Source organism: Rattus norvegicus, chromosome 15 (genome assembly GCF_036323735.1).
Source record: "Rattus norvegicus strain BN/NHsdMcwi chromosome 15, GRCr8, whole genome shotgun sequence".
Classification (NCBI taxonomy): Eukaryota; Metazoa; Chordata; class Mammalia; order Rodentia; family Muridae; genus Rattus; species Rattus norvegicus.
Genome location: NC_086033.1, coordinates 101,305,394 through 101,323,185, shown reverse-complemented (window position 1 = coordinate 101,323,185; position 17,792 = coordinate 101,305,394). Strand labels below are relative to the sequence as shown.

Here is a 17,792-nt window from a genome sequence, read left to right as displayed (position 1 = left end):
AAAAAGATTAGTCCTTCTTCCTCAAGATATGATGAGAACATTTGGGGAAAGAATTTGTGTGTGTGTGTGTGTGTGTGTGTGTGTGTGTGTCTGTGTGTGTGTGTCTGTGTGTGTGTCTGTGTGTGTGTGTGCATGCGTGCATAATTGGAAAAAGTGGAAGAAATAAATGGCTGCACTGGAGAAGGGAAACGTGTAATTGGGATTTATCTTGGAGAGCAATACCCATGGTAAGGGAAAACAGAAACAGCTTGAGGTCTTCCATAGTTGGCATCTCTGTTTCTTTATCTTTTGCTAGTTTTCCGGAAGGCCACTGAATTTTCTCTTCATACTTGCTCTTTCCTGGAGAGACTGGCTATTCCTCCCCCACTCCCTCTTTCTCCTCTCCAACTCCCTTCATTCCGTTTTCTCTGCCAGCTTACCAGAGTCACTCTTCTATGACCAGTCCATCTATCATGCTGTCACTTTTGACCCTTCCTACGGCATACAGGGTACCCTATGGGTGTAACCATACAGGCACGGTGTTGTTATTCTTCTTGATTATGGAATTTCTCACAAATTATGTCATTTTTATACACCATTCTTAAAACAACAGTACTATTATGATATAGCTAAGTAAATATTGTAAAAAAATATCTCATTCAACTTTTGCTTATGAAAAAAAGTCCCATCTCATTGAGTTCTTAGAGAGTTTTCTGGTAGGATAGTTCATTTAAATTTCAATTAATAATAATTTACTACATGCCTGAAATTTGTTACAAGGGTGGATTTTTCAACATGCGTGCACACACCTCCCCCCCAACCAAAAATAAACAAAAGCCATCAGCAGCAAGAACGGGATGCAGAAGGCAGCAGTCTGCTGATTAGCTTTGTTTAGAAGTTCTATAATGTAGACACACTGTAAACACCCTGTGGCATTCTATAAATATATAGACTTCTGATTTTCCAATAAGATGAATCTACTGTAAAAGAGAACACTTTTGGCAAAATACTCTTTGAATTGTTTGGATTCTTTGTTTTTCTCTGGGGGCAGTGGCCCACGGACAGGGTCTCATATCTGGCCTGGAACTCACTATGTAGACCAGGTTGGCTTCAGACCCACTGAGATTCCTACCTCTGACTCTGCAGTGTGGAGATCAAAGGTGTGCACCACCATGCCCAACTGAGCTTGGTTAATGTGGTGGTTTGAATGAGAATGGCTTCCATAGGCTCAGATATTTGAATGCTTAGTCCTTAGTTTGTGGAAATATTTGGGAAGGAGTAGGAAATGTGGCTTTGCTGGAGGAGGTGTGTCACTTTGAGGTGGACTTTGAGATTTCAAAAGCATCTCTCTGTTTTTGTCTGTCTGTCTGTTTGTCTGTCTGTCTGTCTGTGTCTGTCCATCTGTCTCTTCAATGTCTGTCTGTCTGTCTGTCTCTATATGTGTGTCTGCTTGCCTTTCTCTCCCTTCCTCCCTCCCTCCCTTCCCGCCTCAGCCCCCAATGCTTTAAGGATCAGGTGGTAATCACTCAGCTACTACTGGAGTCCATGCCTGCTGCCACTATGGTTCCTGCCAGCACAATCATGGGCTAACCCTCTGAAACTATAAGCAAGCTCCCAACCACTGTTCTCTTTTATAATTTGCCTTAACCTTGGTGTCTCTTCACAGAAGTATAAAGGTGACTGAGACAGTTGATTTCTTCCAAGCTCTTCAGAGTTTACATAACAGAGTTTTCTCCTTGCCTTCCCCTTCCCCTGCAATTAATTCTACAAGCATTTGCCCACAGTTACTGTGCACTATATCTTGGGCTGGATTCTGGGTACATAGAACACAGCAGCTATCCTGACTCACATGACTAATAATGTCAGAAGGCCCTTAGGGAGCAAGTGATGCAGAGATGTTTATCTTCAGTGTGCAGTAGATGCGGTGATGGGCTGTCAGGATGTGGACTCACGGCAGGGATCTACTGAAAGGGGACAGGATAGAGGAACAGCATAGGCAGAGGAAGCCCCAGAAGCTAAGGAAAAAAATATGGAGCTGTGCTTATCAGCAAAGGTACACAGGCCTCAGGTAGGCAGAGGCAGGAGCTGCAAGACCTTGCAGATCTTGGGTTTCACTCTAGGTGTAAAGGAGTTGTTAAGAGGTGAAAGCAGGGGTCCTTGATCTTTTTTGTGCTTTCAAATACCTTGATTACTAAATAAAGGGCAGATTTATGGGGATTTAAGAAAGAAAGCCAAGGGACCAGTTAGGAAGTAGTGCTAGTAGAATGGAATCCATAGAGAAACTTTGTATCAGGGACTCCGGAAAACCCAAGTAGTAGAAACTTCGTATCCAATATGTCCTGTCACTGGAGAGCAAGGAACACACTCACCCCATCTGTAACTGTCAGGTAGCAGATTGTTTATTTGTTTGTATCTGGTCCTTCCACTTTGTGTCTGTCTTTCCTACTGACAATGGTGTTGGTTGTAAGGAGTGAGCCTAGTCAGTGTGGACGGCTCATGAATACTTGCTAAACAAATAGACCAATGAAGAGGCAAAAGAGTGACTGACTGGAACCTGAGCTGCAGGCTGGGAAGAGACGCCTACTTCTGAGAAGGGAGCGATGGTCTCAGGCCACAGATACTTTTTTTGTTCACATATTTTTTCTATGGTCCCTTCTCTTGGGCTATTTTTAACTTCCACAAACCTAGCCCCCAATTACTCCAGCACTGCTGGGTTATGAGGCCTCTCGGAGCAACTCTAATTGGTTTTTAGGCCATGGACTTGAGAGGAATGGATGGTTGCTATGTTTTCTTTCTACACTAAAAGAAAATGGCCTTTCATGGAAGCCCCAAATGCGCTATTTCCCCAACAGTTGATGGTAATTCAAGCATTCTGGCACCTCAAGTTCATTAAGCCCAGAGTCAAGGCTAGGAATTCTAGGCTCAGCCACTCCCAGAGAGAGAATTAAATGCAGGCCAGAGTCTTTCTTGGCCTACTTCATCCTAGTTTCCCCTGAGATGTGCAACTCTGGTTTGAATCACGGCAGTCAAGGACATCTGGTGAGAGTCCACAGTTCCTGCTCTGGGCTTCCACTGTGTCCCTCTTCCTTGATATATTGAAATCTCACAAAACACTTTAGTGAATGGAATGTGTGATCCGGTAACCCTTGGCGCATTTCACTGGGAACTCCATCCCCTGCCACCAGGTTTAAAGGACTGAGGTAGATGAAGTTGTTGTTTCACTGTAGAGATGCTGGTAGACAAAGGAGAGGGTCTGTGTGCATTCATCAGGGTTGCAGGGAGGCGATGATGAAAGCCCAGACTGGAGACCTCACTGCAGACTCCTGCCCCTTGCTTATATGGCGAGTCCTGCTTCTCACCAGCTGGGTGCGTACGAGCACAAACCAGGAGCCTAGTGTTTGTGTCCACAGCTCCAAACCCAGGACCTCTGTCTCATTTGATTTATGAGACTCTGATACATTTTTGCCTTCACCTCTTATACACAAAGGAACATTTCCCACAAAGGCTCATTAATGAAGGTTATACAGTTGTCTTCAAAGGAAGTCCGAGGGGGTGTTCGACTATTTGCCATTGAGCACATGCAGCACATGCCTCATGTATACAGCTGATGACAGAATTAGAAGTTTTGGGAGAGAGGGCAGAACGGTGGTGGTGTAGAAATTTCAAACATCGAAAAAGAACATTCCTCCCTAATTGCTCTCACATGTGAGGGATTACTCGGCCATACTTGGGGCTCACTGGAACTCTCAGGCAGCCAATAATTGTGTCGTGATTGAGTAGCTGTGAACTACAGACTTACTTCCCTTCTCAATGCCATTCTGTTATCCGTTTTCAATGAAGGAACAAATCTCTGGTTCAGCAGGAAAAGCTGGCTGGCAGCTTAGTAGAATTTATAGTCCCCACCCGCATACCGTGCCACTCTACCTTTTAGGTGACGCCACCTGGGCAATGTGCATACAGTAGGAGACACGCTATTGACGGACATACCTTCGCTGACACCTGCATGCTGTTTTCCTGCATGTTCATAATGGCTTCAGAGATCTTGACGTCTATTGGGTCCATGACTGATTCAATATTGAACGGCCCTTCCAGTCGCTCAGCCACCAAGAGCATTGCATCTGGTAAAAGACAAGGAGGATATTTACTTCAGGACAGCGTCCTCTAAGTTTTTAACTTCTATTCCAACATTTATAGAGAACTGAATGAAAAAAAAAACAACCCAACATTCACTCCTAAGACTTTATGTGTTCAAGTAAAATGAGGAGGTGTGGCCTGAGAAGGAGGTGTGGCCTGATATGGAGGTGTGGCCTGAGAAGGAGGTGTGGCCTTGCTGGGGGAGATTTACCACTAGGGCTTTGGGTTTGGAGAGCTCAAGGCCTTGCCTTCCTACCAGTCCACTCCCTCTGCTTCCTGCTTGCAGTTCAAGATGCGTGCTGTCAGCCTCCTCTCCCTGCTTCCATGCCTGCTGCTGGTTACCATGATTCCCCTCCATGATGGACTCCCAGCCCTCTGGAATGGTTAATCCCAAATAAATTTTTCTTCTACAAGTTGACTCTAATTATGTTGTTTTATTAAGCCCCAGCTTATGGAACGAAGGCTGTGGAAGCTTTAGGACTTGAGGTCTGAGTGGCGGGAGTGGGAATCCTGGAGAAACTCTGAGATCTACTTCTGCTTCCGGCCCAAATTCTCTGTGTAGTGTCTGCACCATGCTCCTGCAGCCACCGACACAGCTGCTCCCACTAACAAGTCTTCCCCCCTGAAATAAGCCCGGAACCACAGGCTGAGACAAGTTCTTCCTACCTAGGTTACTTCTGTTGGGTATTTGCTTACAGTGATGGAGAAGAGCCTAATACGACTTCTCTTCATTGGGAAGATGGAGGAACAAAAGCTTAGTGCTGACTTGTGAAGCTGGACACAGAGACACCAAGACCCAATACACAGCCTTTTGTGTGAAGTACTTTTGGATTTTAGACGCTCTCTCATGTCTTGCTTTGGGCTAACACTTAAAAACAAAACGAAACGAAACGAAACAAAAGCTTTTCCATTTAGGACCTTCAATATTCTCTGAGGGGATAAAGGGCCTTTCTCTCATTTGGGTTGGGAGATTAAGACAGATTCTGACGTATACCAGATTCTGATGTATGGCTTTCAAAAATGTCTGGGGATCGCACTGCATTAAATTGAGCTGGATGTGGGCGGGGGAGCTCGGAATTGTGACATGGAGACACGAGTTATGTATGGGGAGCCATTCTTCCTATCTGAACTATCTCTGGAAGGCTACAGGTAAATGACATATATCAGGTGACCGCTGAGTGAATCAGGATCTGCGGTGAAGGGGTAGGCATCCCGGCCAATGTCACCGGACCCTGGCCCAGCCTCCATTCTTGGTAACCAGAGCTTACTTTGGTAATCCACTTTCTACCAAAGTGTGGAGGTGTGGAACGGAACATTTTCCGGTAGTGAGAACGTGGCTATGAGGGAAGAGCTGTGCTTACTTAGCATGGCTGAAGAACTAATTAGTTACATATGATCTAAAAGAACCATTCAAGGCCAGCAGCTTCCACATTAAACTGCATAAGGTAGACTTTTAACTTACAGACTCAATAGGTCTCAACTTTTTTTTTTTCAGTTGCTTAAACTCTTAAAAAAACGAATCTTAAAAGAAAAATCCCTCTTTCCAGAAAAAAATCTACATTTATTATCTGATGCTCACAGAATACGGAAAAGGAAAACAAAGAAGACTAATATGCCCATAACCCCACTTCCCAGAACAGTACTGTGAGCTCTGTGGTGCATGCTCTATTTATTTTTGCTTTGTGCATGAATATTTTAAGCATGCAATAAAATATACTGTGCATATATCATATAATCTGCTTTCTAAATGTAATATATTATTAATGCAAAAATGCTGTTTATAGTTAGCTGTTTTACAGTACTAATGTGAGGAAACCAAATTTTATTTTTACTGCATACTCAACCATGTTCAACCCAAGTCTAACATCAAAACATTTTCAGGGTTATAAAGTAGCTATGAATTAGGCTGGTGAGAAACCTTTTAAGAGGATTTTTTTTAAATATAAAAGATATAGAACTGTCTGGAAAGTAAAGATTCATGGTTTTAAAGGACCCCAGGCTTTATGAACAGTATCAACTCTTCCTGTAGTCCAATGTTCCTTCTGCCAGATCCACTGAGATTTCTCCCACGTGAGAGTCCCCACTGTACTCCTTGGGGAATGAGGGAGAGTTAACCATTCAGGGCAGAACCAGGAGCAGAAAGAAGCCATCACCACGTCACCCAGTTGCACCCTCCATCCCACGTTTTCTTCCCAGGTGCAAATGGACCCACAGAAATGTGTGCATGTATGGCCTCACATATCATTTTTTCTTCAGTAACATAGATTGGTCTATATGTCATGGCTCTTTTGACAAAGCAGATATTCCTTCCACAAGATCTTAGTGACCTAATTAGCAGTTGGGTGGGAAGAAGACACACATTATTTCATTGCAGTGGATCTTTGTGAGATCCGTTTTCTCCTTTGTGGGTCTGAGGGGCTGTTACACCTCTGAAAGCTCATTGCTTCTTTTCTGTCTTTATAGCTGTTTGTGTGCTTATCAAAAAAAAAATCCCTTATCAAAAGACTCTGCAGCCGGTTTTCTGGTGAGGATTAACTGCTTGTGACAGATATAATCTAAGAGTCAGGAAGTTCTAGTATGAAAAAGTGTATTGCAGTCACAGAGAGGCAAAAGATGTAATTAAAGAAAATGGTAACCATGCGATATGTGTGGGCTTCATATATGCACTTGCATCGATTGATCATTATACAATGAGTATTGGTCTTTCTCAATGCATATTTTTATCCTGACTATGTTGGGTTGTAAAGAAATAATTTTGCTCATAAAAACATCTTTTAAAAAAGAACACAATTTTGGATTGTACACTAAGAATTTAACATAGAGTCTGAAATGACGTAGACTAAGGTCTCAAGATTTTGTTTTACCATTAAGTTGAGAGGGAGTAGGGGGAACTTATGGAAGGAGTTAGAAGGAAGAAAGAGAAGGGAGAAATGACTAGATTTAAATTTTAAAAGGTTTCTTATTCTTCTTGATCGGTATAAAGCTTCTTCTTTTGTAGACCCTCTAATCTATAGGTCAGGGAAGACACTTTTGTATTCGTAGCATAAAATTGGGAACATTCTTTGATGATGCCCATCCTTCTGTTCCTTGTTGTGTCAAGTACGCAGCTTCAATTTCTAAGTGCCTGGGTCTACAGACTCAACCACCAAACTGTACAAAAAATCTTCATGGTGGGAAGCATGAAAGATGCTTCAAGGGTAAGCAGCTTTTCCTGAAGTTGATTCCCAGCAGTCAGGACTGCCTATAACTCCAGCTACAAGGGTTCCCAAACCCTCTTCTGGCCACTTCTGGGTATATACATGGTAGGCCCACTCATGCTCACAAATGCATATACACACACATGCACATACACACACACACACACACACACACACACACACACACACACGCATGCATGCACAAATTTTTGGTGACTATCCCCCACAAAGTTTGTCTACTGGCTTTGGACATACGGTCCTACTGATGAACCATCACAATCAAAACAGGGAACCGACTGTCCCTGTATCCAGGTTGTTGATTTTCCCATTTCTCATCTCCATATCAATAGCTTTGCTTTGCTATCCAAATGAATGGAAGATCATTTATACTTAAATATCTATCTTTAAAACTGCGATTACTGGTCAGAATAGGCTTCTTCTTTCTTTTCTTTTTGACATTTATTCTTTGAGCACTTCATACCTGTATGCGATGCATTAAGACTATATCACTTTTCTCTCCCTCCCCTTTAATTTCTGCTGGAATTCTTCCAGGTTCATGTCCCTCTTTTTTTCTTTTTAAAATATAGACAGCCATTTTGCTTGAATGTATTCCTGTGCACTGCATGTCTGTCAGGTTCCCATGGAGGGCAGAAGAGCTCTAGGTTTAGTGAGAGACCTTGACTCAAAATGTAAGGTGGAGAGTGATAGAGGAAGGATCTAGACATTGTCTTCAGGCTGTCACATGAGCACGCACGGGTGAGAGCATTACAAGTGCATGCACACAGCACATACCCTAAAGCTAATTAAAGAAAGAGCAACTCCAGAAACTCTCATGAGTCTGAATGTTTGAAGCAAAATTAACTGTAACAAATACACAGCAGTAATTGAAGCTAAAGCAAAGTTATGTGTGAAACACCAATATGAAATTACACATATTCCTGATTGCTTCCATAGAGAGGTTTTTTTTTTATTAGAATGCAGCAGGCCTGCGGGCATCAAGTAGAATTAGGGGGTGCTCCATTGTTTGTAAATATAAGGCAGGGCCCAGGAGAGATGACCTTACCCAAAGCTCACATTAGATGTCTACACTCATGAAAACCAGGTGTATGTGTCCCTGTGTACTCAGCCTCATCCACAGCCTTCTTTTTTTGTTATAGACACATAGTACATGGAACAAGGAAGCAGACTTTCAGAATATTCTAGAGCTTGCCATGCCTGCTGTACAGAGTGCAATTCAGACGTCACAGGAGGTAAGATAGTCACACTTGCAGGGATCAGATGTCCAGTCCTAGACTTTACAAAAGAGCAGTGAGTGGTAGAACTTCCTCAGCCTCAACCTCAGCCTCAGCCCCAAGGCCTGATGGGAAGGGGCTCTGCGCCCAGTCCACTGTGAAGCTCCACCCACCTCTGCTGTCTGGCTTGCTTCCCCTGTGCCAAGCAACTCAAGTTACCATGTTTAAGGAGAGTCTTTCTCTCAGCCGGGAGCTGAAGAAAGCCTGCCTGGAACACTTGAATCCCTTTCTTGTGATAAAGTGAGAGAAATGCCAATTTTTTTTTTGTAACATCAAGACAGTAATAGGTACGTTTCTCTACACCCAATTAAGTCCCACAGGGTTGTACTTGGTCCAAAGCCGCTGTCCCCAGATATCTTAATTATCACTATGCCATTCCACTTGGAAATAGTGCAGTGTGATTCTTAACTCTTGCTCTGGAGCTGTTATCTCTTGCCAATTAAACAAGGACCCTCAGTGTGGCAGCTAATTATGAGCTGATCCCTTTTGTGCATGTGTGTTGCCCAACTTAACGTATCTCTTTTAGAAAGGCTCTTTTCTTGTGGAAAATACAATTTGAATGGCTTAGAAGTAGCTGTTATTTTGGCATGAGTTACTGTTGCAAACTAAGAGATACTGTGTTAGCACTCAGGGCTTGTTGCGTCATCTCCTGGAGGCAGCCAGCCAAGGCAACCGGATGAGCCTGGCTTCAAGCAAAGCTGGACTCTGAGGTCAAGGCATTCTTCTAGAATAAGAAATACTTTGGGTTAGGAAAGGAGGCCTTGGAGTTAGTACTCGGGTTTCATTGTAGCTGGATGATAGATGGTTTATTAACTACAAGCAAGTCATTGAATTCACAGGGTCCCTTTACCTGAATCTATTACATGGAAATCGTGACAAGATACATTAAGTAATCATGGTATGAGGAATGAGGTAAGACAGAGCTTAAAAAACAATTAAAATGGTATCAGGTTCCTCCTTTACTTCAAACACAGTTGAGCTTCTGGGAGTCACTGTCTCTAACCAGTATAAGGCTAAAGAGAGGAGCATTTAATGAGGTATTTTGGTGACATATTGACAGGAACTGGTGGGATCAGGAAGGCACATGGATAACGTTAAGATGTGTAGCTGACATTGCTTTATGTGCTCAACTAATGTTTAGATAACAAGCACCTTTGATGGATGATCTTGTTACTGAGAAACGCAAAACTGCATTATTGTCTTATGATGTGCCCTTTGTTAATTAAACATGACTACAAAGTTTTTAACATTCTATCTCCTGAAACATGGGATTTGTCAAGTGTCCCCTTGAGTCTAGGTGGCTTCAGTGACTGCTGTAATGAATAGCACACAGAAGAAATGACACTGCTGGTTCACAGCGCTGGTACCTAAGAGACTATTGTAACAATCTCCTGAGACCAGTGTGTTAGAGGGACCACTTGCGATTATGCTGGATGAGAGTTCCAGCAGGACCTAGATTTCCAGCCATCCCTGCCAAAGTATCACAGAGGAATGAAGCCATCTTGGGATTTCCAAAGTAGCCAGTCTGTCAGTTGACTACTAAATGTTAACCCCAGTCAACACTACATGGAGTAGAGGAATCAACCAATTGATTTGTGCCTGTGTCCCTGATACATGGGACTCTGAATTATACAAATAGTTATATCAAGCTGACAAGTTTTCTAATAATTTATTTTTCAGGACTAGAAAACCAGAGCAAACAACAATATTTATGATACTCGAGTGCTTTGCCTGCGTTTGATAGGACCTGGATCTTCAGAACTCTAGTCAAATAATAGTTAATTAACCTAACACTTATGATAAATACTTTGTTTACAAGCTGTCATCACAGATTGTTGTCAGCACTGATGCTGTCCGTGGTACTGCCTTCAAGGAGCTTGGAGTTTTCTTGACCTTCCCAAAGTGACACACACACACACACACACACACACACACACACACACACACACACACACAATTGTTTCTTTAATTTACAAGAAAAATGATTAAGACAAGGAACCATTTTCAAGATCTCATGGGAACATCTAAATTTATTCTTGAGCATGAAATTAACATGTCCAGTCTTTATTATTTCTCAAGAATCCCACCAGGCTCTTGTTTAGAAGCCACACTAACTCTCTCTTCCACCCACCCCTATTTTAGCTGAGCCAAGGTCTTTTGCCCACTGTGGAATAATCAGAAGCAAAACAAGTCATTTTAAACCCTGGTAAGTCCATTCATGGGCGTCCAGTTAGCCATTGTTCTTCATAAAAGCAAACAGAAAAAGCAGCTTCCACATTTTTACACAGGGTAATACGTGGTCATGGCACAGATGTAATTAGGGGTTCAATGTTTTGCTGCAGTGTGCAGTAGACAGGTATACTGAGTACACCAGTCTTTCATTTTCACCCACACTTACTAATTAGAATGCCCTGTGAGGTCTGGGGTGGGGAGAGTTTTAAGGCAAGGCCTGGAAACACAGTAGGGCTCCTAGGAACAGAGGCAATATGAGCAGGAGACAGGGCTCAGGTGACCGGGCAAGAGGGCAAGCTTGAGAGCAAGAAGAAAGCTTGAACATATAGGCAGAAGGCCTGTACCTTTTGTAGAGATTAAATAGATATTATTTCTGCTTTTTATTTTTAAATCAGTCCTATTTTTGCTGCTTTCTAATTTCTCCTCTCCTCACAGCACCAAGAAGACTGTTTGCTGAGGACATTGGGTCAGCCTGCTGCCCATCTCTGTGGTATACAGTTGGCAGCAATAACCTGGAACACTGTTGGCACACCAGTAACTGCCTGTCTTATCAGACTCACCTGACATCCTCACTGTGCAGCTGCCCCCTAAACAGCCTTTTCCCTCCGTGTTCAATCAGACCATTCGAAATGGCATCGTCATTGACCTTGCCTTTACAACTCAACCTATCCTGAAAGACACATTTTTCTAAAGATAGACAAGTGACCACCCTCCTGCTTGACATGCACAAGCGGACTCCACCCCGGTAACGATTCACCTCCAATTACTCGGCATGCCCCAGGTGCCCTGTTATAAAGACTGCTGTCATCAATGACCTCATACATAACCCACTGATCACATATGCGAGTCAGTCTGTCGGATGGTGTCATCGAAGCAACCAAGTCAAGACTAGAAACATGTAATTCTGACATGGGCCAGCCTGCAGAAACTGTAACCATGTTCTGACTGCCTGTGCATGATGTAATACATGCAATTAAAGCATTTGTTATAACTTCAATTATGGTGGTATTTGCTATACAAATATTTTGTTGTTTCTGTACACTCAAATTTACCAATCATTAAAACTTTTTTCTTGGTCTCAGCAGTATTTTATAGCTTTTCTCCACTTCAAGCCCACATCCATGATGCGACTGACTACATTTTCTCTTTGTCCATCATTCATTTTGCTATTATTGACTACAGTCTGTGTGCCTCCCCCAACCCTACTCATTGTTCCTTTTTTCCAGAACACTCTCCTGGAGATACTGACGCAGCATACTACTCTACTTTCTGTATACCTCCTAGCAAAGGAAATTCTCGAAGTAGCTTCTTTTTTTAATTCCATAAAACCTCAGCCATCCTCGCCCTGTTGCCTCTATGCGTGCCCAGAATTCCTTGTCTGCATTAGCCCATCAATATTTGTTATTCCCTGACCTTCTCTCTGATGTGTGGTCAATCTTCAAAAAACCATTGTCCTTTCTTTTATTTGCTAGGTTCTTAAAATATGGTGTGTGTGTGTGTGTGTGTGTGTGTGTGTGTGTGTGTGTGTGTGTGTTTGTGTGTGTGCAGGACACCAGGAAATAGGAGCAGGTACATCTTTTGCCAGCTTGCCCTTAGCAACCTACCTCACAAAGCTTCCACAATCTTCCTAAATAATACTACCAACTGGAGAGCAAGTGTTTAAAACGTGAGTCTTTGAGGGGGCCTTTCAGACCCAGCCATAATGAGACAAGAGGTCATCTGCCATCAGTTTTGTTCACTTCTGAGCCCCAATCCCGACAGCAGTGTACTTGGCTGGTCCCTGTCTGTGGGTTCCACATTTGCAGTTAGCTAGCCTCAGATGGGAATGATGTTTTGAACATTTGCATCTTCCTCAACACGTGCAACTAGCTTGCCTTCTCATTGCTTGCTAAATGATACAGCCAGTGTAACAACTATTTGCATAACATTTACATTGGATGAGATATTGTAGGTAAATTAGAGGTGATTTACCCTGGAAGGGAGGGCATTTGTAGGTTACATGCAAATGCACATTTTTCCTTAAGGGACTTAACTACCTGCAGAGTCTGGCACCATGGGGTCCTGGAACCTGTCCCCATGAACACAGATAAGGCTATGCTTGGCATCTGAGAGGTGTTTGCCGAACCTTTGTTAAGTTAGCACCGGAACAAATTTTCAAAAATCGTTCTGTATTTTCTTCTAGAAACCTAATAAAAGCTTTCTGCCCACCTCTCCACCCTAACACTTCCCTTCCCTACTCCCCTTCTGTGTGTACGGCCACAAGTGCCTGTGAAATTTTATTTGCAGTGGCTATAGGATAAATGGACCCTGGGTGGCTTTTGATATGTTCTAACATAGATGAAGAGTTTGGGTGGGAATTTAAAATCATATTGTACTTTTTTTATTAGGTGGAAATAACGTTTTAGTTCTTTGAGCTTGAGATTGAAAAGCTAGGCTGCTTTTTTTTTTTTTTTTTTTTTTTTCTGTAAAAGGTTATTGCTAGGTTAACTCCCTGCCCCTCCCAAAGAAGAATGTGGATATTTTTGACTGGGCCAAAAAGTTTGTTTGCGCTGCCATCCAAGACTCCGTATTAGCCACTAACTTTCAAAATAATTATTGTGATGAATGTAGGGTTTGTTTCTTCCTTGTAATTTGCTTGCAGTCAATAAACAGCAGATTGGCAACATTCCTTATCTAACTTTGCCAATCAAGCACCAAAAATACCTTGAAGAGGGATCAGATTCTGACAGGAGTTGGGTTTAACTAAAGAAATCATAGGATCACAAAGGGAGGTAAACAATCCAGAATGGAAGTGAATCAATTAAATACAATTTAGAGCACTGAACAGAAATCATATTCAACACCAACACCACCGCACCAGGGAGCAGCCCAGAAATGTTACAATAACTGGAGAACTAAAGCCAAAAGAGAGGTTTTAATGAAAATAACTGTTTACTTTGAAAGCAAATTCAGCAAGAGGAGGAGAGAACAAATATAAAATCTAATTTAATCTGGAGCCAGCACAAATAAGAGGCTTGTTTTGCTTTGACACTGAAAAAGAAAATGCAAATCTCGGGAGGGAATAACTCACCAGTTGTCCTTGCACGGTGCAAAAATTAGAATCCACAGGAAGCTTTTCCAGGCAGCTTCTTTTCAGGAGAATGATACATTGTATTTCATAAAAATATAATATATTCATGTAAGCGCTGTCTTACTGCTATTTTATATTCTGAAGTGTTTAGTTACATCACGAGCCACAAAGAATAGGACTTGTAAATCACTAACTTGATAGACATCAAAGTATCTGCAAGCAACAGTTACTCTTCATGTAAATTGTTGGGACTTACTTTCCATATGAATGAGTTGTTACGTAATTTGTAGCTTTAACTGTCCAAATAAATTCACAGCAACCTGTCAGTCTCTGCCTTGAGGATGAATCACAGAATTTGAGGGGTACAGATCTCCCTGAGAGAACTGTCTATCTATATGTTTCTTGAGTTCCAACAGAGTTTAGAGCTCCAGTAGATTCATTTAGACCAAACGACTGGTTTATTGGTTGGTAATGAAGAACTCAAAGAAGGAAAGCAACTCATTTGATGGAAACAGTGGAGCTTGGAGCAACTGTTTTCACTTTATCCTCCAACTCCCTTGGATCCTGCTCAGTAGTACCCTGTATTCCATCTAATGACTATATTCCAAGTGTATGACTCTTTTATTAGGTGAAATTGAAAGAGAAAGCATAAAGAGATGATATTTTTATCCTAGCTAGGTTTACACACACACACACACACACACACACACACACACACACACCTGCGCGTAGGTACAAACACTAAAACCGATTTCTTCTTAAGCATTCCCTAGAGAATCACGAGGGACCACAAAGGGCATCTCGATTCAGTATCATCCCTCACAGGTCATCTAAATGCTCACATTGCTGCTCTTGCCTCATGACCCTGGTACAGTACCCTTGAGTTTTCTTTGAATCCTAGCACCTTGGATGAGCTCTGTGGTGCATCCCGGAGATGCCAGTTGGGAGGAGGTGTGGTTCTGCGATGTGTGAGGTCTGAGGCCAGAAGTCACCAGGCTCAGATTCTGAGGCTCTGGGCAACTTATGCTTTGTGGGCTTTAAGATTCTCTTCTGTGCCCTTTTATGAGGATGCTCCCCGTCCTGCTGAGGCAATTAAGCGTAACACTGGTGTGGAACAAAGTGATTGTGCTACCTTGATTATTACACTCTTTTCTTTCATTCTTTGTTTTATCAAGACAGGAGGGGCTGGCGATCACACTGTGGCCCTGCTGGCGTTGAGCTCTTGGTAATCTTCTTGCCTGAGACTTTCATTTTAGAAATGTATTAAAATCACATCTATCTAGTCACTCTACGAATGTGTGCACCTGCTTGTACCACGACACCGGTGTAGGGATCAGATGGCCACTTGAGGGGGTTTGTTCTCTCCTATCATGTACATTCTGGGGGATCAAACTCAGATCATGAGACCCAGCAACAGAAATCAGTCTGCTGGGTAAGATATCTTGTAGGACGGATTTTGCTGTTTGCTCTCGGAAATAATGTCTTGATGTTTCCCAGTCGTGACTGGAGCCCTGCGCGTCCTCTTAGCCCAGAGTCACAACAGTAGCCTTGCCTTACTCTCCCTAGTGCTGGCTCCCAGGCCAGAACCAGCACACCTAGGTCGATTATTAAATTTGCAGGGACAGACAGTTCCTTTTCTTTAACTGAGTTGCCTTTGGAAGTTTGAGGTTATCAATATCCCTGAAGTCACAGGACTGTGCTGAAAAAAAGGACAGTCTAATGCCTTCCTGTATAAGGAACAACGCCAGTCACAGATACCAGGGGCCCCACAGTTCAGCCAGACATGAGTGTCAGGCCAGGGTGAGTTGCTGACTGGATCTCTCATTCCTTCTCCTATAAAATGCCTCCTTCTCTGACTCTTCTTTGTTTGCTATCAGGAAGCAGGACCAGTTCAGACATTTCCAAGTGTCACCCAAATACAAAAAGTGTCAACTTTTCTGCCCACCTATTACATTTAAGTAATTCCTTTCTTTCTCCCTCCATTGCCTCAGAAGTTAATAAAGCAAACTAACCCAAGAGTAGAAGTGCTTGCAACCTGCCCAGGAACAAACCACAAGCCTCTCTCAGAACCAATAAAAAAATAAATAAATGAGGAGTCAGGTGTGCGTCAGAGCTCCCCGCTGAGTCCAAACAGAGTGATTAGTGGGAGAGCGCGTAAGCAATGGGGACCTTTCTCCTGCTCGTCTGTGCTTGTATTATTAAAAAATAGATTATTTTTTATTATTTTGTTGCTTAGTGCCATTTGAACCAAAATGAAAAATATTTCAAAATGGCTTTATGTGTCCTGTATCTATGGGTCACTAGACCCTGAAGAAAACTGTATGGTTTAAAAGCAATGAGTACAAAAAACCAAACAAACACACACCCCAAACTGAACTCATTTTGCGAGGCTGCCACTTCACCTCGGATTTACCATGAGAAATGACAAGATGCCTTTTGTTAGTTTCTGCATGATAGCTCTGGTTTAAAAGCGTCTTCAAAATGCCCTATATGGAGACAAAGATCATCTTACAAATCAGAGAAGTGAGGGGTGGGGGAGAGAAGAGGGAGAGGCAGTCAGAATGGATTTGCGTCTCAGGAATGTTTGCATGAGTGTGTGTGTGTGTGTGTGTGTGTGTGTGTGTGTGTGTGTGTGTGTGTGTGAGAGAGAGAGAGAGAGAGAGAGAGAGAGAGAGAGAGAGAGAGAGAGAGATTGAGAGAGAGCACGGACTTAACCAGTATGAGTTAAGGGAATCACTCCTGGTCCAGGAACCTATATATAACCCACTGCCTGGACTTAAGGACACACATTCATCATTCTAACCTCCTGAGACAGAAGGACCATTAACTTGAGGTCAGTTTAGCCCAAGTAGGGAATCTCTGATTTTTGAAAAACAGAACAAAAATTTACATCAGTGGCCACGCTCCTCTATAGGCAAACAGATATGTCTGAGAGTTCAAACCAGCAGCCTTCGTTTTGTGCATGGCGAGAACCTATACTGTCCAACTCTTCTGTTACTCTGCAAACTCTTCCAGACCGACTGTTGGAAAGTAACTTTGAAAATGTAGTGTTACATTCTGGGTTTTGAATGTGCCTTGACCAGGAGAAGAGACACATGGGTGACACCTCCCACACTATGAAAGGTAACTCCAATGAGCAGTGGGCCCAGGAAAGCCAGAAGACAGTGTAGGCAAGCTGATCAATGGGCCAGGCTCAAGTGGAGGGACAATGTCAAACAGAGATAATCAGTGTCAGAGTGCAGATCATGGATGTAGTAGACAGAGGAAGCAGTGGCGTCAATGGGAGGAGAGGCCCTTGGTCCTTTGAAGGCTTGATGCCCCAGTGTAGGGAGAGAGTGGGTGGGTGGGTAGGGGAGCATCCTCATAGAAGTAGGGGAGGGGGAGGGGTATGGGAGAGGTCAGAAAGGGGATAACATTTGAAATGTAAATAAATAAAATATCCAATAAAAGCAACAAAGGTAAAATATTTGATGCATTTTCATCTAAAAATAAAAGAATACAAGCTCAGTGTAACTTAATAGACTTACTTTTTTTTTTCCAGAACTGGGGACCGAACCCAGGGCCTTGCGCTTGCTAGGCAAACGCTCTACCACTGAGCTAAATCCCCAACCCCAATAGAGTTACTTTTTAAGAGAGATGTAACCACTTTAAGAGAGATGTGACTACTTTAAGAGAGACGTAACTACTTATTTTAAATGAAATTTCTTTCTATTCAAATGGTTTTGAAACTTTCTTGACAATAGGAAGAGGAAAGAGGTATCCAAAGAAGAGACTGTTTATCAAGACAATAGTGATTATAGGGAATACTTCATGTTGCCTTTTTCTAGTTGTTAATTCTAGTGTGCATGCACGAAGCTCGGGCCTTCTGAGAAGTTTTCACCATTTATT

The 17,792-nt window shown here is 42.6% G+C and overlaps 1 protein-coding gene across 2 annotated transcripts in view; it reads right to left on the bottom strand.

Annotated features, from left to right (window-relative positions):
• Window positions 1-17,792, bottom strand: part of Gpc6 (glypican 6) — a 997,624-nt gene that overhangs the window by 111,853 nt on the left and 867,979 nt on the right. For both annotated transcript variants that reach the window (XM_003751533.6, NM_001427433.1), the window contains exon 5: window positions 3,967-4,097. In XM_003751533.6, coding sequence (XP_003751581.1) covers window positions 3,967-4,097 — 131 coding nt within the window. The remainder of the gene's footprint in view (window positions 1-3,966; window positions 4,098-17,792) is intronic.